At 41.7% G+C, this 19,856-nt stretch overlaps 1 protein-coding gene across 3 annotated transcripts in view; it reads right to left on the reverse strand.

Annotated features, from left to right (window-relative positions):
* Nucleotides 1-618: 618 nt before the first annotated feature.
* The window catches only part of NUB1 (negative regulator of ubiquitin like proteins 1), a 107,766-nt gene continuing 88,528 nt past the window's right edge, over nucleotides 619-19,856 (reverse strand). For 2 of the 3 annotated variants that reach the window (XM_033931694.1, XM_033931693.1), the window contains exons 10-15: nucleotides 17,038-17,145; nucleotides 16,737-16,889; nucleotides 14,504-14,650; nucleotides 11,043-11,138; nucleotides 3,408-3,582; nucleotides 619-1,686 (exon numbers count right to left, since the gene is read on the reverse strand). In XM_033931694.1, the coding sequence (XP_033787585.1) occupies nucleotides 1,499-1,686; nucleotides 3,408-3,582; nucleotides 11,043-11,138; nucleotides 14,504-14,650; nucleotides 16,737-16,889; nucleotides 17,038-17,145 (867 nt within the window). In that variant the 3' untranslated portion in view covers nucleotides 619-1,498. The remainder of the gene's footprint in view (nucleotides 1,687-3,407; nucleotides 3,583-11,042; nucleotides 11,139-14,503; nucleotides 14,651-16,736; nucleotides 16,890-17,037; nucleotides 17,146-19,856) is intronic. The other variant, XM_033931695.1, reaches the window with a different exon arrangement.

Below are 19,856 nucleotides of genomic sequence, written 5' to 3' on the forward strand. Positions count from 1 at the left end.
AGCGGTCTTAGGCCCCACCCCAGCGCATCATCTGATGTATGAGGAGAGGCCTGAGGTACCTCAGGCTCCTCCCTTTGGAGAGGCCAGGGCACCTCAGCCAATCAGGGACTTCCTTAGACTCCTCCCTAGTTTACCCTTAAATCCTAGAACGGTGGATTCTGCAATTACTTCCTCTGGGAGAGCATTCCAGGTGTCCACTACTCGCTGTGTGAAACAGAACTTCCTGATATTCGTCCTGGACATGTCCCCCCTCAGCTTCAGTCTATGTCCTCTTGTCCGTGTCACATTGGACATTGTAAATAACTTCTTTTCCTGCTCCATTTTGTCGAATCCTTTCAGTATTTTGAAAATCTCGATCAGATCCCCTCGCAGTCTCCTCTTCTCAAGGGAGAACAACCCCAGTCTCCTAAGTCATTCCTCGTAGTCCAGGTTCTCCATACCTTTCATTAGCTTCATTGCTCGTCTCTGCACCCTCTCTAGCAGTTTGTTGAATTTTTGTTGAATGAAAAAAATATTTTTAACTATTTGTTTTAAAAGTATTACCATGTAACTTAATGTGTGAAGACTTACAAGGCACTGTAATAGACTAAACTAGATAGATGTCTGAATAATCTCTAATAGCTCTTTCTGGTCTTTAATCTAGACACTGCATTAATTGAAAACAGAAACTGAAATGTATGTCAGATTTAAAGACGTTTTTTTTCTTTTTCATGACAATCTACTTTCAAAATGAATTCAGTCATACAGACATATCTAGGTCTGAAATATCTTCCACTCAATTAACATGACATAGCAGGGAAATAGTGTACTTCTGCTCTCTTCGCCATCCCAACTATATAAATAATCATTCTATTCAATTCTAACACAAAATAGCACATACTGCTCAAAGCAGCCAAAAGCTGAAATAAAATCAGGAAATTCTATACAGCAGTATAGTATGTAAATGTTTTGGTTTCTGTGATTATTAATGCACTTGTTTATTTAAAATAACTGACCCCCAAAAAGCATATGGCCAATGTTAAGACGACCTTTCTACCAACAGCAAATGGTCTCTGGTGCCAAATATCCATTCAGGTTTGTTTAGAACAGTATTTTATACCAACAGAAAGCTAAGACTGCTTTTTCTTCACTTTTAAGAATGGGAGATATGTCCTACTCTTATGCATATGCCAGTCTGAATAACACTTTCATATAATACATCTGCTGCTTAACAAGACTTACAAATATTTTGGGTAGTAACTCCCTCCTTCCCCACTAAAATATTTCATATATCCATGAAAATCTATAAAATTCTGAAAAGGTATAAATGTTTAATCAGAACAATTAATATAGACTGTATATGATGATTTAAGGCATTAGATTTTAAGGCTTATTTGTGAATTCAAAAAGTACATGTTTATTAAACCATATGCTAACACTCAAATCTTCTTTATTTACGTAAGGTACAGTGCTGTCAGGTCATCTGAGCTTTGGGTAACCTGATCCAACGAGTTCCACCCTAGGTTTTTTTATATTCTGATGATGTTTTGTTGTCTACATACGAAAGGTATTTTGCAATGACATGACCTTCCTCTTCTAGGGTCAAATCCAGATAATCCTCTTCATGTTCTGGAATATCGTCCAGGATTTCCTTGACTAGATCTACTTCCTTCTCCTCATCAGCTGTCGATGATGTACTGGCTGTCCCTATTCATTAAAAAAAAAAAAAAAATCTCTTTATTATAGTCGGCTCTCTTTATTATAGTCGGCTCTATCCAAGTGTCGTTTTCCTTAATTCATATAGAAGAAATAGTTACTTTTGATTATATTGTTGCATGCTTCATTAACAGCAGGTAATAACTACACTAAAACCAGGTTACTTACCTGTGGCATGTTCTCAGTGGACAGCAGGAAACAAGTCTCCATGGATGGGTACCCGATGGAGCCCATATGGAGAAACTTTCCCAGTTTATATAAAAATATGGAAGACTTTGAGAAGTTCTACTGTATATGTGCATGAATTCTCACTCATTGTTGGCACCTGCAGCTTCCTCAGTCTCTAAAAGAACTTAGAGAAGAAGACGTCTTTAAGGAGAGACGTTTGAATATGTGAAGATTTGTATCCTGCTATCCATGGAGAATTCCTGCTACTGGTAAGGAACTTGCTCCCTTTCAAAGTTACAAGCAGGATACTACGACTACTATTAATTATTTCTATATCACTATCAGACGCACGCAGTGCTGTACAGAGTCACAAAGAGTAAGAAAACAGTCCCTGCTCGAAAGAGCTTACAATCTAAACAAGCAAGACAGACAAACAAGATGGGATTCCCTAGCAACAGAAGAAAAAAAGATAAAAAGAAAGCTGCTGCAACATGCAGACATGAAATATTTTTGATGGCAACTAGCCTCGGTCTTATACTTGAAATGATTTGGACTTCCCCTTCGTTATCCCCTTTCATGTTCTATTCTGTACAAGCTTTTATAAGAGACATTAAGCAGACTATGTGGGGAATACCGGATGACAGACTGGGCACTATTTTTCAATTGTGCTTGAATACAATCCAGTTGATATTCAGCTGGTAGCAGGCAGTGCTGTTATGTCTGCCATCAGTGTTGAAACCGGATATTCAATGCCAGACCATATCCAGTCGCCAGCATTGAATATCAGGTTTTTTGTTGTTTTTTTTTTGTTTTTTTTGTCGGTTAGCACATGCCCGGTTAACTCAACATTTAGAGTAGAGAATGACACGGGGAAAAAATCTGTCCCCATCAGTGCCCTGTCACTGGACCACCATCCCCTTCACCGCCCCGTCCCCATCTCTGTAGCATCCACCCTTCCCTCTTGCCACCTCACTGCCCTTCGGTACCCCTCATGCGGTCCGTGCATCTCCCTCCCTCCCCCTTACCTTCACGACGCGTTTTAAGGTTTGAGTAGTTTGTTGAAAGCTGCCGGAGTGTTCATGCAGTCGCGTGCGTGTGTGGGCGGAAGCTTCTCCTCTGATACAACCGGAAGTTGCGTCAGAGGAGAAGCTTCTGCCTACACATGCACGCAACTGCACGTACGTTCCGGCGGCTTTCAACAAGTCTCAAACCTTAAAATGTGCCATGAAGGTAAGGGGGGGAGAGAGAGGGGCCGCACGCAATCGATGATCGCGCATGTTCCCTCCTTTAACTGTGGGGACAAGGCCATTCACCGCTCCACGGGGCGGTGGATGGCCTTGCTCCTGTACCTGCGGTGAGCACCTTTTCCCCTCCACCGTTTTAGCAGTGAACTTTTGTGTTTCTATCTTGAGAGACTGGCAAATTATGTGAGTTGTAGTCTCAACACAACCACACAGGAAATAGACCCAGTAGGAGAGGGTTTTGAAAGGAGAAAGGTTTTTGTATTAAGGATATGGAATTAGCCCTTTGTTTGTGGTCTTTACCTTCAGAGCCTGAGGAATCACTTTTGGATGGAGGATGTTCTTTCAACTGGTTGAGGAATTGAGGAGGTAGAATTCCATTGTGATATACCAAGGTCTGTGCAGCTAGCTCTATATTTCCTTCATAGAATTTCAGAGCTGTCTCAGCTGCCTCAGGACAGAACCCCAGATAGACCAGCTAGGCAGAGAGCAAGAAGATACAAATATGAGAAAAAATTCTGTCCTAAAACACAGAATTTACATTCACTGCTGCAATATACGATGAAGCTTTTTCTAGTGCTGTTAAAGCCATCTGTTTTGGTAAATCCAATTAGATTAGGGAAGGCATAAGATGTCAGCAAATACATAATCAATTACAACAGTGGTTAGAATTCCATTACAAATCAATGATTAGAACTCTGCAGTTTGCCTTGCTTATTATTGTTTTCTTTTCATAAATCAAGATGACTTAAAATCAAAGGCCAGACTAGATTTCTGTTATGGGATACTGATGAGACACACAGAAAATGCCACATCCTAAAGTTTTTAACAACTAAAAATATAACAACAAAGATGACTTCTTCAATGTAAAAATAAGGCAAGTGATCAAACCCTGAGAAAATGCTTACAATTTACTTTCAAAATCATTTTATATTTGCACTAAGTAGGTAATGTGCCCACTGTAGTGGGAGGGATACTGACAAATCTTGGGCAACTAAAAGCAGCCAAGACCTGCTGATGATATCATAGTACACATGCAGTTGTGCTCTACTGAAGTATTATGCATCTGAAAAAATATTGTTTGACAAACCACTTAAAGTTGCTTACCTGTAACAGGTGTTCTCCTTAGAAAGCAGGGGAATGCAGCCATACTTATTAGTAAAGCCTTAGACTGATCCTGTGTGTCTGTGTTCTCCCCTAGCTACAGTAAGCTTTTGGCTTACTGGGCATGTGCAGGAACTCCCATCTTCCGAGGCTCCTCCCCTTGCCAGTTTTGTCTCTAGCTGATGAAGATATATAGATGGATATATATTTGTGAGGATGGCAATAGAGTAAGTGTAGTTGCATTCCCCTGCTGTCTATGGAGAACCCCTGTTACAGGAAAGCAGAGATAAGCAGGGGAGATGCAGGCACACTTATTGGTGAGTCCCAAGCTAGAAGGTGTATTAAGACTGGTGGTGATAGATCTTTAAGAACCAAACAAATTGCATAAGATGGATTGTCCAAAACAAATGTTCTGTGCCGTGCTATGGTCCAAACAGTAATGCTTAGCAAAAGTGTGAACTGAGGACCAGGTTGCAGCTTTGCAGATATCTTGTATTGGAATTGATCATTAGTTTGCTACTGAAGAAGCTGTAATGCACAATTTGTGAGTACCAATCCTGCCAGGATGTGGTTGATATGCTTTGGTATAGCAGAATTCGATACAATGGGAAATCCACATGGAGATGATTCACTTAAGAGGCTGGTTGACCCAGAATGGCTGGATTGAAATCGATGAAAAGCTGATTTGTATGATGTAAGGCTGCAGTTTCTCAGAGGTAAAACAGGAGCACTCTCTTGCAGTATAGAAGTGTTGTTCCACTGATAAGGCATGTGGAGGAGGGAAGAAGGATGATAGAACTATGTTTTGATTGAGGTAGAAATCTGAAACTTCTTTCAGTAGGATCTTCAGGTGTGTGCGCAGCTGCACAAAATTAGGAAAGAACCGAGTATAAGGATAGTGAGTCACCAATGCCTGGAATTCACTGACTATTAAAAAAGCCGTCTTCCATGTAAGGAATGTAAGAGAGGCATTACCCAGCGGCTTGAAGGGATTGTGCATGAGCTGGTCCAAGATAATATTGATGAGATCCCATGGTGAAGGCAGATCACGAAGTGGAGATCGGAGATTGGTGAGGCCTCTGAGGAAGTGTGACACTAGGGGCTTCCCATCCACTTGGGATACAATAGGCAGATATTGCTACTAAATGAATGCACACAGAATTTGTCACGGTCTGAATCCAATAGGTGGAGGAGGTAAGTAAGGATGTGCACAGTTGGACATGTGGGAGGGAGGGGGGTCCTGGTGCTGGAAAGAGGTCCACTAAGAAAAACATGTGCACTTAGATTGTCTGCAAAAAATACTTCCTTTGACTAGGAGATGGGAACTGTAGCCAGGACTCTCCTTTCAATTTCCACCCTAAAATATCCTTTCTAAATTAGATTGTAAGCTCTTCTGAGCAGGGACTGTCTATTGTATGTTAACATGTACAGCGCTGTGTACGCCTTTCAGCACTATAGAAATAATAAATAGTAGTAGTTTCATGTAGTTAGCTTGAGGCTCACCAGATTGGGATGAAGAACTTGTCCATTCTGTTGCTTGAGAAGGGAGGGGGAGGTCCTGAGAGAGATGGGTGGAGCTTTGAGAAGGTCCAGAAGAGGGAACCAGATTTGTCTGGGCTATCGAAGAGCAATCAGGATGAGATGTGCAGACCTTGATGACTTTTGAAGAACCCTAGAGAGGAATGGGACTAGTGGAAAGGCGTAGAGTAGGTGTCCTATCCAAGGAACGATGGCCTGATGTGTTGGCCTGAGGGAACAAAATTATGGGCACTTGGCATTGTCCTGTAAAGCAAAGAGGTCTACGTCTAAGTTCCTCCAGAGTTGAAATAGGCTTTGAAGTACTGTGGTGTTGTGAGGTTTGAGTTTACGACTGATATCATGTTTGGAGGTCCACTTGGAGGACAGAACAAAGTATCAGAAGAAGTAGGCCTCTCTGCAGAGGAGAAGTGATCCTGAGCATATCAGCCTCTCACCTCCCAGCACATAAGGCTCCTTCCGATTTCTAATCCCCAAATGCATTACTCTGCACCTTCTTGGCATTGAATTTTAGTTAAACACAATCCAAACAAAACTGAGAGAGAAAAATTTTCAAAAACAAAAAAGGATTCACCAATAGCAAATATAATTAAAATAAAGAACCCCTTATAGAAAAAGCATTCTCATTATAACCAAATACAAAATTGGTATACTGAAATAGAATAATCTGAGTTATCTAAATAATCTAAATTGTCTAAGTTATAAAAGATATAAACATTTTACTAATTTCATTCTTGTCATCAAAATCTCATTAGAGCACATACATGTAAAAAGACTAAACAATGAGCTAAAAAATATACGTAAGTGCAAATACCAAGACAGCCAAAGGAGTTCACACTGTTCATGAGGTAAATATACAAAAATCACTTAGCTTGAAAACAGTGGAGCCAAGGCAACAGGTGAGCACCCAGGCCATCCAAAAGTCAGGTGAAACAAATCCAATCAAGTCCAAATCCAAAAAAGAATAAAGAAAAGATACTGAGATATTGCTGTTTGTTCATCGTATCTGCACCTGCACTTCAGCACTTTATTCTTTTTTGGATTGGGACTTGATTGGATTTGTTTCACCTGACTTTTGGATGGCCTGGGTGCTCACCTGTTGCCTTGGCTCCACTGTTTTCAAGCTAAGTGACTTTTATATATTTACCTCATGAACAGTGTGAACTCCTTTGGCTGTCTTGGTATTTGCACTTATGTATGTTTTTTAGCTCATTGTTTGTTTAGTCTTTTTACATGTATGTGCTCTAATGAGATTTTGATGACAAGAATGAAATTAATAAAATGTTTATATCTTTTATAACTTAGACAATTTAGATTATTTAGATAACTCAGATTATTCTATTGTAGTATACCAATTTTGTATTTGGTTATAATGAGAATGCTTTTTCTATAAGGGATTCTTTATTTTGATTGAATTTTAGTTGCCAGATAGAACATTCATCTAACTTTCACAGATTCTTTTTCATGTTTCCACTCCCTCCTTAGTGTCTACTCTGTTACAAATCTTGGTATCATCCACAAAAAGGCAAACCTTGCCTTCTAACCCTTCAGCAATGTTGCTCACAAACATACTAAACAGGATCGGCCCCAGCACCGATCCTTGAGGGACTCCACTACTCACCTTTCCTTCCTCCAAGCGAATTCCATTAACCATCACCCTCTGGCGTCTGTCCGTCAAATAGTTTCTAATCCAATTCACCACTTTAGATCCTAACTTCAGCCCGTCAAGTTTGTTCAAGAGCAGGAAGGAGTCAAGATGGCAAACGGTCCCTGATGGTGTTCTGCTCGCTCCAGTGAATTTTCTGTTTTGGTGTAGCTTACCTTGCTATTTGCTTCATTTGAAAAGTTTGGGGGAGTTTCTTGAAATGCCACACTCTAAAAGAAAGGGGACAGTGAGAGTCGTGATTTCTCCCACTTTCTTATCCTCTCCGATTCAACCGATGTTTCTCCAAATTCTAGAACGGCAAGCCGATGCCAACCCTTGGTCTGACATTTGGAGGCTGGGTTCTGCATTGGAGTCGAGCGAGGGAGTGTTCAACCCCTTAGAACAGGATATCTCTCTTTCGTCTCTGGCAGTAAATGTACCACCCTGTCCAGTGGAAGTGCGAAGTGCAGAGTTGAGCCCCAGGAGATCAGGAGATGAGAACCCGAAAGTCCTGGGCGGAGCTTCATTCCTAAAGGAGCTGCAAGGTGAAGGGAACATCGAGGAGGCTGGATACCCAGCATTGGAATTTGCAGTAACCTTGGGGACACTTCTTGCGGCTATAAGGAAACTAGATGTGATGGTGAGAAAAACTGCTCCAGATATGGAGGCACTCATCTCAAAAGATGCTTATTTCCCAGAATATGGAGAAAGTTCAACAAGATTGTATCGAAAAAATTCAAATAGAAACTGCTTCTTTGAAAGAGAGAATTTCAAAAATAATAAAAGACCAGAAATTTATTTTGCAGAAAATTAAACCGATAGAGAACTTCAATATTTTATTCTCTCCGCTATGGTCTTGTCTTCCCAGAGTACCCCTTTAACCACTTGGTCATCTAGCAGTCCAACTGATTCTTTCCCCAGCTTCTTGCTTTCAATATACCTAAAAAGTTTGTACTATGAGTTTTTGCCTGCAGCACAATCTTCTTTTCAAGGTTGCTCTTTCCCTTCCTTATCAGTGCCTTGCATTTGACTTGCCATTCCTCACGCTGTTTCACATTATTTTCAGTTGGATCCTTCATCCACTTTCTAAATGATTTTCTTTTAGCTCTAATATGTTAACCACACCAGCTGCCATTTGGTCTTCCGTCCTCCTTCTTTAATATATCTGGTCTGGGCTTCCAGAATGGTATTTTTGAATAACATACATGTCTGATGTAAATTATTGACCTCTGCAGCTGCTTTTGCAGTTTACCATTCTCCTCAAGTTATCATAGTTTCCTTTTTTTTAGTTAAAAGCTAATGTATTGGATTTCCTGTGTGTACTTACTTCAGAGGTTATGATCACTTATCAAGTAGCCCCAGCACCATTACCTTTTGCACCAATTCATGTGCTCGACTAATAACTAGGTCTTGATTTCATCAAAAAATTTTACCTCCCTAGCATGCCCTGATATTACATTTACTTGGTCAATATCTAGATAACTGAAATCACCCATTATAAGGGCTGCAGATTTATTACATTTTTAATACATTAAAATATTAACTCATGTTAATCATTTTAATGCAGTAATTGCATTTCCCTTTTCCCTCCAACCTTCTGAAATTGCCTGGAAACCCCTACTTCACCCTGCTGCAACCCCCACCCCACTGTTGCAGTAACAACCCCAACCCCCTCGCGAGTCCAGCACTTTTTCCTTCGTCTCCCCTCCAGCTTTCAAAATCGCATCAGCAGCGCTAAAAAGCTGCCCAGGCCTACCCAGAATTTTTCCTCAGATAGGTCCCGCATAAACAGGAAGTTGCATCACAGGGGTGGGACCTGGTTAAGGAAAGGCTCTGGGTCAACACAGGCAGCAACTTAGCACCGCCACTGTTGCTACCAACACGATTTTGAAAGCTGGAGATGAGAGGAAAAGAGGGTGGGGTGGGGAGACAAAGAACAAGTGCTGTAGTCATGAGAGGGAAGTAGGGAGGCTGGCTGAGAAAGAGGTGTTGTACTTGAGGGAATTAGAGGACGAGGTGCTCGACTGAGCGGTAGCAGAGGCTAAAGAAGAGGTACTAGATTCTGAGGGTACAGAGGGAGAGGTGTGGGACTGGAGGGGAGCAGAGAAAGAGAGGTGTTGAACAGGGGTGCAAAGGGAGAATTGCTGGACATATTGGGGAGAAGGGATCAGAAAGAGTGTAAAATGCAGGACTATGAGGAAGACTAGAGAGAAGGGAAGAGACCGTACTATGGGAAGGGGGAGGAGAGTGAGCAAGAGAGGGAGAGAGAGAGCTGCTGGATTGTGAGGGATGAAGGGAAGATAAATGATTTTCTTATTAGTTTAGTAATTGAAAAATGTCAGTTTTAAGAATTTGTATCTGCTATCCATATATTGTGCTGTACAGTACTCCCCCAAAATTAACGGGGGTTCCGTTCCAGGAACCCCCACAAATTTCAAAAAACCACAAATGTGGTTTTTTGCCTGTCAAAAAGCAGGGGAGGAAGGAGAGGGCAGCTGGAGAGGCAGGAGAGGGCAGCTGGAGCATCGGCGGGTGAAGAAAATCACTCGCGGTCTGCTCCGACCACCTCTTCCTGTAGTAAAGTCAGGCTACACCAATCAGGTGCTGCTTTGACTCGCAGCTCCTGATTGGTGTAACCCAACTTTACTACAGGAGCTCTGTCTGTCTCTTGAGTCTTGGGCGTGGAACGGGGAGCACATCTGAAAATGCTACTCCATAGGTTCTGGATTTTAGCTTCTACCTAAGAACCTAAATTTGGTTTCCAGGACTTTCCTATGTCATTGGTATTCACATATATCAAGACAGCACGCTCCTCCCCAGCACCATCTAAAATTTTATCTAATTGACACGTGAGGTCCGTCACCTTTGCACCAGGTAGCCAAGTGGTCAAGTGATCCTCATATTCACCAGCCACTCAACTACCTACATGCCTAATGACAATCTCCCACTATAAAGGCTATCCTAATCCTTTCCTGGGCAGAAACCCTTGGAGACACATCCTCAGTGCGAGAGAATACAGCATCCCCTGGTGGGCAAGTCCTGGCTACAGGATTACTTACCAATTCACCAGGATGATGCTCTCTTTCAAGAAGATCTCCCTCCTTCAAGGTGGCACAGGGGCTGCCAGACTAGAGGTGGGACTTCTCTACAACTTCCGTGTAGGTCTCTTCTATGTACCTCTCTGTCTCCCTGACAGACACGGTGACATTTCGCAATGATTAGATGTTAATACTCACAGACAAAGAATTATCTGTGAGGAGGTAAAAAAGTTGTTGATTCTAAACTCTACTTCTGCCCTAAGAGCCTCTAACTGCTTTAGTTCCTGCTTGGAAGTGGTGAGTGCTAGCACTAGGCCAAATTGTAATCAGCAATCTCATTACTACACCAGCTGCCCATTTGTATATTCTCCCATGGATGAGGTTTGGTGAATAACATAGCAACAAAATGAGCATATGCAATTGGGGTATAAATGACCAACTATTAGACATAAAGAGAGACCCATTGCTTGGATTAGAGATGATGCTTAGGACTGCAATCAAGGATCATGATTACTTGATCTCTTACAAAAAAGTATATTATTCAAAGATCTGGAGTGGGTGTCAAAATATCAACTGAAGATAAGTCCTAAACATTTCAAAAAATAGAAAGCTTACCTGGTCAATATATTCTTGAGGAATCATTAATGTGTCACTTGTTCCAGGATTATCATCACTTTGCAAGGACAATAGGCTGGGATTGGCAAGAAGAAACTAACAGAGAGAAAAGTAATATTTAATATTAGAATATTTATCAAATAAGAACTCCTTAAATAACATATATATTTGACACAGACCTCAATATATTTTGGAAGTTCATCATTATCATTTAATGCTTTGCCAACTAATGGTTTCTGGTTTATTATTTTTGATAGAGTTCAAATAAAATAGGAAAGATCATAAGCACTGGCAAGTTAGATCTAAAACTTTAATAAAGCAAGCCAAAAACAATGTGAAAAGCTTGCCAGAGAGACTAAATATTCATATCCAACCAAGTATATTTCAAGCAAAAAGCCTGTGAGGGAATTGATTGGAGCACTATTAGATGACTAACAGATAAAAGGGGCAGTCAGGAAGGATAAGGCCACTGCAGAAAAAATGAATGCTTTTCGCTGGTCTTCACTGAGGATTCGGAAGAAAAAAAGCAAGTCACAGTAAGCTGAGAAGATGTGACAGAGCAAAATGTATAGGACCAGATGTATAAACCCTAGAGTTCTGTCAGAACTCAAAAATGAAACCCGAAAGTCATTTGTAATAGGCCGCACATTATGGTTAAACCACAACTAATAAAATTATTTTATAATGTATATACCACATAATAACTGCAGTTTACAAAATTATATGCATACATATTAAACGAATGCTAAACATGTATCAACAGAACAAACACAGGAAAACATTAACAGACAGCATCATTGTCAAAATCTTCTTTAAATTCATCCTGCAGGATGGAGTCGCAAAATCCCCAAAAAGCATCATCGGGGAATAGCATTAGCACAGGAAGGCATTGACAAATAATTGCGTTTTCAACATTTTCTTAAAATTCATTCTCCCATCACAAAATCGCAAAATGCCAGGCAGCGAATTCCAAAGCTTGGCACCTGCCATAGACAGCATTGTTGCCCCGATCTTAACATGCGAGGTTAACATTTTACCCTCCAAACTCAATTTCATACTATTTTCAGATCGCAAACATTTTCTAGGATGGTAGATAAGAACATAAGAATTACCGCTGCTGGGTCAGATCAGTGGTCCATCATGCCCAGCAGTCTGCTCACGCAGCAGCCCTCTAGTACCATTGGAGAAACATAATATAGAATTTGATGTATGATTGAAAGAATCTTAAGAAGTTCTGGTGGCTCTGCTGACTGACCTTTTCAATGCTTCTCTAGAGTCGGGAGTGGTACTGGAGGACTGGAGAAAGGTGGATGTGGTCCCTCTACACAAAAGTAGAAGTAAGGAAGAAGTAGGGAATTACAGGTCAGTAGTTCTGACTTCTGTGTTAAGCAAATTAATGGAAATGCTTTTAAAACAGAGAATGGTGAAGTTTCTGAAATCCAGTGGATTACATAACCAGAGGCAACATGGATTCACTAGAGGTAGGTCTTGCCAGACAAATCTAATCAATTTCTTTGGCTGGGTAACCAGAGAATTGGATAGAGTGAGTGCATCCAGTGTTCCACACAGACATCTAGTAAATAAACCGAGTACCCTCGGAATGGGCCCCAAAGTGACAGGCTTTCTCAAGAACTGGTTGAGTGGAAGACGACAGAAGGTAGTGGTTAATGGAGATTGCTCTGAGGAAAGGGATATTACCAATGGTGTGCTTCAAGATTCTGTTCTTGGGCCTGTTTTTTTAACATTTTTATAAACGGTATTGCTGAAGGGCTGTCAGGTAAGATTTGTATCTTTGCGGATGATACCAAAATCTGCAATAGGGTAGACACCCAGGATGGTGTGAATAACATGAAGAAAGACCTAGTGAAGCTTGAAGAATGGTCTGAAATTTGGCAGCTAAAATGCTAAGAAATGCAAGGTCATGCATTTGGGCTGCAAAAACCCGAAGGTATGGGACAGTTTAGGGGATGAAGAACTTATGTGCACGACAGAAGAGCGGGACTTGGGTGTGATTATATGCGAGGATCTTAAGGTGGTCAAACAGGTTGAAAAGTTGATGGCAAAAGCTAAAAGAATGCTAGGGTGCATAGGAAGAGGTATGGCCAGTAGGAAAAAGGAGTTATACAGGGGCATCAATAAGACTCTGGTGAGACCTCATTTACAATATTAAATATCTACGTTGTGTAAATGCACATGAGTCAAGTCTCTTTCATTTGAAAGGAAGCTCTGGAATGAGAGGGCATAGGATGAAGTTAAGAGGTGATAGGCTCAGGAGTAATCTAAGAAAATACTTTTTTACAGAAAGGATGGTAGACGTGTGGAACAGTCTCCTGGAAGAAGTGGTAGAGACAGACTGTATCTGAATTCAAGAAGGTGTGGGATAGGCACATGGGATCTCTTAGAGAGAGGAACAGATAATGTTTACTGCGGATAGGCAGACTAGATGGACCATTTGACTTTTACCTGCCATCATGTTTCTATGAGATCATTGTTTGAAAAACCTCTTATTGATAAGAAATATATACTGATATAGTGGGTTTACATTGTACAGAGCTGTTATTTCTTTTTTTTTTTTTTAATTCTTTATTCATTTTCAAATTTACAATAAATGTAACAATATATCCAAACAAATTAACAATAAATATAACACTTAATAATCATCAATGGTACAAATAATATGCTCTTATCTCCCACCCTTCCTTATCATATAATCAATACCTTATACAATATGTAACAATAAATTTACTCTCCCCTCCCCCCTCACAATCAAACTTGTAAATTTAAGAGAAAAAATAAAAATAAAATGTCATCTAATCGGTACAATACTTTGTAAATAGCTCCCACACATCCTGAAATTTCCTGAAAAAACCGCGCTGTATTGCAATAAATCTTTCCAATTTATAAACATGATGTTTCTATGACATAAGGAATTCCACCAGAAATTATAATTTAATCTACTCCAATTTTTCCAATTATACATAATTTGTTGAATGGCAACCCCAGTCATTATAAGGGCTGTTTTTTCAAAAATTAAACACACACAGTTTCTAATGTTTCTTCTGAAACCTTTTTCCTATGACTCTGTATCAAGAACCCTTTGTGCCTGAATTTCGTTTTACATAAGGCAAGACTTTCCTGCCTTTCATGGATAAATTAGTAGATTCTTCCCTCTAAAAAAGCGATCTGTACTGAATGTAGTACATGCTGCTGTATAGAACAAGCCTAACCATTCTGAATAATTATCTAGTTGAGTTCTCCAAGGTTAATGGAAGTAATTATTCAGATTTAAAGCAGTCATTTTTGAGAACAGGAAGAGATGTTTAACTCAAAGAATACACTTGGCTTAATTTTTTTCTTGCATATTTGACACACCTTGACTGAATGTAATTTTATATCCTCCAAAATTCTATGGCAGAGTATCTATATTTTCACAGGTAGTATTATTCCTTGAGCAAACCAACCTGCAAAGCATGATCAAGATCTCCATTTGCCTGGAGAAGAGCCTCAGAAGCAGCATGTTCGGAATATCCTATGCTTCTTAAAGTATTTATTTTGTCTAATCTTGCTCTTCTCTTTTTTTTTTCCTCCTTTCTTATTTTTGCTTTCTCCTATAAAAAAAATAATATATGGTCATATCATTAGTTACTCGATAAGAAAGAGAGGTTGAAGGCTCACGTTCCATCCAACAGCTTAGTAGCTTGATGGCTATGGACATACACTCAGGATGATGTAGGATATTCTTCCCAAACCTCTCCTGGTGGATCACTGGCCAATTGTGGGGGGGGGTTTTCAAGATATTCAAATGTTGAATCAAATTTATCTCACACATGTTCACCAATGAAGTGGGATACATCCATTTGTTAGTGACTTTTATTTGTCACATTTTTATGCTACCTATATTTCTGGGTGGAAAACAAAGGTACATTCATAATCAATTAAAAAAAGAATTAAAATCAGATACAAAATAAATACAACAATAACAGTACTATATAAAACCAGCCTAAATTGCCATAGAAGTGAAGATTAAACAATTAATTTACATGCACTTGATGTACTGCTCTTAAAGCCAAAGGTTACCAGAGAGGTTTATAACAAGTTATAAAAGTAATGGGGGAAGGGAAAAGGATAGAAAATAATAAAAGGGAAAAGGAAAGAAAGAAAAACGGAGAGAGTTCGAAAATATGCTCAGTTACCAATCAAGCAGTGATACTAGGAAACATCCAGCAGGAGGATGATAACATGCACCCCCCCCAGAGTACCGTATTTTCACGCATATAACGCGCGCGTTATACATGATTTTAGAAACCGTGCGCGTTATACGTGTGAGTGCGTTGTACACATTTTTTTTTTCATTCTGATCCGGCATCCCCCCTGCGAACTGGCATCCTCCCCCCCTCCCCCGCGATCCTACATCCCCCCCAGCACCGCAAAACATCTCTTACCCGATTGGGCACCAGCACCAATGCACAGGACGTGCCGGTGCCAGTGCCCGAAGATCCTCCCTCGTTGGGCTGGGCTGGGCTGGGCGGTGCGAGGGAGATCCTCCTTCTTCCCTGTGCCGGGCTGGACTGCGCAAATGCTCAAAGTCCAGTCCAGCCCGGCACAGGGAAGAAGGAGGATCTCCCTCGCACAGCCCAGCCCAACGAGGGAGGATCTTCTGGCACTGGCATGTCCTGTGCATTGGTGCTGGTGCCCAATCGGGTAAGAGATGTTTTGCGGTTCTGGGGGGATGTAGGATCGCGGGGGAGGGGGGTGACGCGAGCGGGGGGGGAGGATGCCGGTTCGCAGGCCAGAAGAGTAAGCGGGAGTGGGAGGAGGTTATAGCAGCATGCGCAGTATACGCGTGTGCGTGCTATATAAAATTTTTTTTTACAGAAATGCTTTGGACCCGCGCGCTATACGCGTATGCGTGTTATATGTGTGAAAATACGGTAATTGACCTAATTGCTGTAACAAAAGTCTGAGAAAACAGATGAGCTTTAAGACATTTTTTAAATGTCTCAATGGCAATGGGAACTAAGCTCAACTGGCAATTAATGCCAGTGCCGGTGTAGACACAATAACGATCACACTGAACTCGGTGGGGTTTAAGTGATCTCCTATGCATAAAAAAAAGCAGAGGCTGCAGCAAATGTCCTGATGCTCAGTGCCCAGACAAGTGGGGGGGTTCCCCAACAAAACCCCCCGTCGGAGCCCCTAAAACCAGTAATTTTGAGCGGCGTGCGCCTCCACGCTGCGCTCAATTGTCTGGGCGCGCCTTTGTCTTTTGCGCCGTTGTCTATGAACCATAACTAATTCTCCTTCAACTTCTGCACCCTTAAAATCTATCTGCCACATCTACACCACACTTAAAATATATTCACCCTCACACAAGTGCCCTAGCCCCATGTCAAAAACTGCTCCCTCAAAAATATTCCTACAACTGCTCCATCCAAAAAGCTATGCCCTCACTCCCAAAACTACCCCCTAAATTTGCCTCACACTCTTGTATATGGACCCCCCCCCAAAATTACCCCTAAAGCTGCACCACTACCTGAAGCTATCCTCTACAGTCCCAACACATGCAATGCACACACACATTGAGGGATAGGAATATCATGAATCATGCTTGTTAAAGAAACAAAAAAAGCCAAAATTACTTTAGCTAAGACACGAAACCAGTTCTCATGTGCAATATAAGAAATAAGTGAGTACCTCTCTTGTATTGGCAATGTGACTGGCAGCATATTCCACATTTCCATCGCAAGCTCGTAGACTCAGCCGTGCTTCTTGAGGTAAGAAGCCCAACTGCAACAAACTGTCCACTTTTGCAGGATCAATGAAGAGCTCCTGGTATAAACTATTTGCCTAAAATTACAGAAGCAAAGAACTTCAAACTGTAAGGAAAATTATGGCATGTACTAATTAATCTGCAGAAGACAAACTGTAGATTAAATACTTTCCCCACTCAAACACAATGCAAAACTATAATGCTGCAACGAAGAAGGCGTTTTACCTTTAAAAGATAATCCCGGGATTCTTTCGCTCTACCACTGTGAAAGTGCAATATTCCTTGAAGCAGATAAAGTCTTAGAAACAATGCTTTCTCTCTCCCATAGCTTCCCTGGAATGTTTTGAGGAAAAACCATTAAAGCATTTTTCATACATAAGCTAGGTTGTTAGGTAAAACTCTTTATAGTTTATAAATCTTTCCTTTAACTGTTAAAGGAAAGATTTATAAACTATAAAGAGTTTTACCTCATGCAAAGTTGTCATTTCTTTAATAAGACATTAACTATTTTTTCTGCGGCCCTCCAAGTACCTACAAATCCAAAATGTGGCCCCACTAAGGGTTTGAGTTTGAGTTTGAGACCACTGATCTACTAGTACTTGATTACTCACCTAAGAACATAAGATTTGCCGCTGCTGGGTCAGACCAGTGGTCCATCGTTCCCAGCAGTCCGCTCACGCGGCAGCCCTTAGGTCAAAGACCTCGGGTCTAGCCTTACTTGCATATGTTCTGCTCCAGTAGGAACTTATACAACCTTGCCTTGAATCCAAGTTTACCGTATTTTCACGTAGATAACGCGCACCCGTGTAAAACGCGCACACGGGTATAGCGCGCGGGGAACACAAATTTATGTAAAAAAAAATTTAATATAGCGCGCACACGCGTATACTGCGCATGCTAAAACCTCCTCCCGCCTACTCCGAATCGGCATCCTCCCCCCCCCCGCTCGCTTACCCGCGTTTTACAACTTTTTTTTTTCAATCCGATCCGGCATCCCCCCTGCGAACCGGCATCCTCCCCCCCCCCGCTCGCGTCACCCCCCCCCTCCCCCGCGATCCTACATCCCCCCCAGCACCAAACATCTCTTACCCGATTGGGCACCGGCACCAGCACCAATGCACAGGACGTGCCAGTGCCCGAAGATCCTCCCTCGTTGGTTTGGGCTGGGCTGGGCTGGGCGGTGCAGGAGAGATCCTCCTTCTTCCTGCGCCGGGCTGGATTAGGCTTTGAGCATTTGCGCATGCTCAAAGCCTTCTGGTCTCGCTCTCTCCGAGATTATCTCGGAGAGAGCGAGACCAGAAGGCTTTGAGCATGCGCAAATGCTCAAAGCCTAGTCCAGCCCGGCGCAGGAAGAAGGAGGATCTCTCCTGCACCGCAACGCACCGCACCGCCCAGCCCAAACCAACGAAGGAGGATCTTCGGGCACTGGCACTGGCACATCCTGTGCATTGGTGCTGGTGCCGGTGCCCAATCGGGTAAGAGATGTTTTGCGGTGCTGGGGGGATGTAGGATCGCGGGGAAGGGGGGGTGACACGAGCGGGGGGGAGGATGCCGGTTCGCAGGGGGGATGCCGATCGGATTGTAAAAAAAAGTTGTAAAACGCGCTCACGCGTATAACGCGCAAGGTTATGCACGGTTTGTAAAATCGTGTATAACGCGCGCGTTATATGCGTGAAAATACGGTAATATAGTTTTGATTAATCGCTTAATCATAATTCTAAGCGATGTACATAACACTAAAATTACAAAATTTAGGGAATACAATACATAACAAGAACTGAGTTTTGCATGACTAATCACAAACTTAACAAACCCACAGACACAGGGAAAGGAAGGGAAAAGAACTACAAGTTATTTGATAGTAAATAAGACATTCAAGGGAAATACATGAGGAAAGGAGAAGTCTGTATACTTAAGGATGCTTTCCCCTATAACAGCCTCTGGAAGAGCGTTCCAGATTTCTACCACTCTCTGGGTGAAAAAGAACTTCCTTATGTTTGTACGGAATCTTTTCCCTTCTAACTTTAGCGAGTGCCCTCTTGTTCTCTTCACCTTGGAGAGGGTGAACAATCTCTCTTTCTCTACTAAGTCAATTCCCTTCAGTATCTTGAATGTTTCGATCATGTCCCCTCTCAGTCTTCTCTTTTCAAAGGATAAGAGGCCCAATTTCTCTAGCCTCATTCATACAAATGAGCCTCAAAATGAAATACAGTCAATGAAAAAAAACCTCTACCTTGACATACATCATATAACTAAGTAATTATCCTGAACTCTACTTAAATGTTTCATTAAAAAAAACAAGCTTTAAGCTTATTTTTAAATGATCCATAAACTTACAGTCTAAACTCCAATGGAATAACTTTCCTTAGCTTTGGGTCTAACTAACCTAAATGTAGCTTTACCAATTGATTTCAGTCCTTTAGGAATTTCTAATGACTCCTGTTGTGCAGAGCTTAGATGTCTGGATGGTACGTACATATGCTTTTAAATGTTCCTTCAAATAGAACAGCTCATCCAATCTAACTGAAACAAATACTAAACACAGCATCTTAAAATTTGACTTCCAGGTCACGTGATGCTGTGAGCTGGTCGGCTGTGTGATCGATCGGCTCCGGAGCCCTGCACCTCATCCGGCCTCAAATTAGCATATAAAACACGAGCGGTCTTACCCCCTTTGGCCAGAAAACGAACTATAAATATATGGACAGATATTTGACTCCTCCGGCAGTACGTATGGCATCAAAATCCGCGAAAAAGGAACGCGAAAAGGTTCGGCCCGGGGAAGACAAAATGGCGGCCACGCCTCGTGCGGAGGCGCCGGCACTGCCGGCGGCGTTCACACCCAAAATGCTGGTGGAGTTGCAAAACGTAATTTTACAGGCACTAGGGCCAAGAATGGAGCTCATTTCATCACAACTTACCAAGCTGGAATCCTTACTTGAAGATAATTCCACACGCGTGACTGAATTGGAGACGAGGGTTTCGGCAGTGGAGGATGGAAACGGCGATGGAATCTACGGTGGCGTCCCTTACCACGCAGTTAC

This window comes from Geotrypetes seraphini, chromosome 2, assembly GCF_902459505.1.
Source record: "Geotrypetes seraphini chromosome 2, aGeoSer1.1, whole genome shotgun sequence".
Lineage (NCBI taxonomy): Eukaryota > Metazoa > Chordata > Amphibia > Gymnophiona > Dermophiidae > Geotrypetes > Geotrypetes seraphini.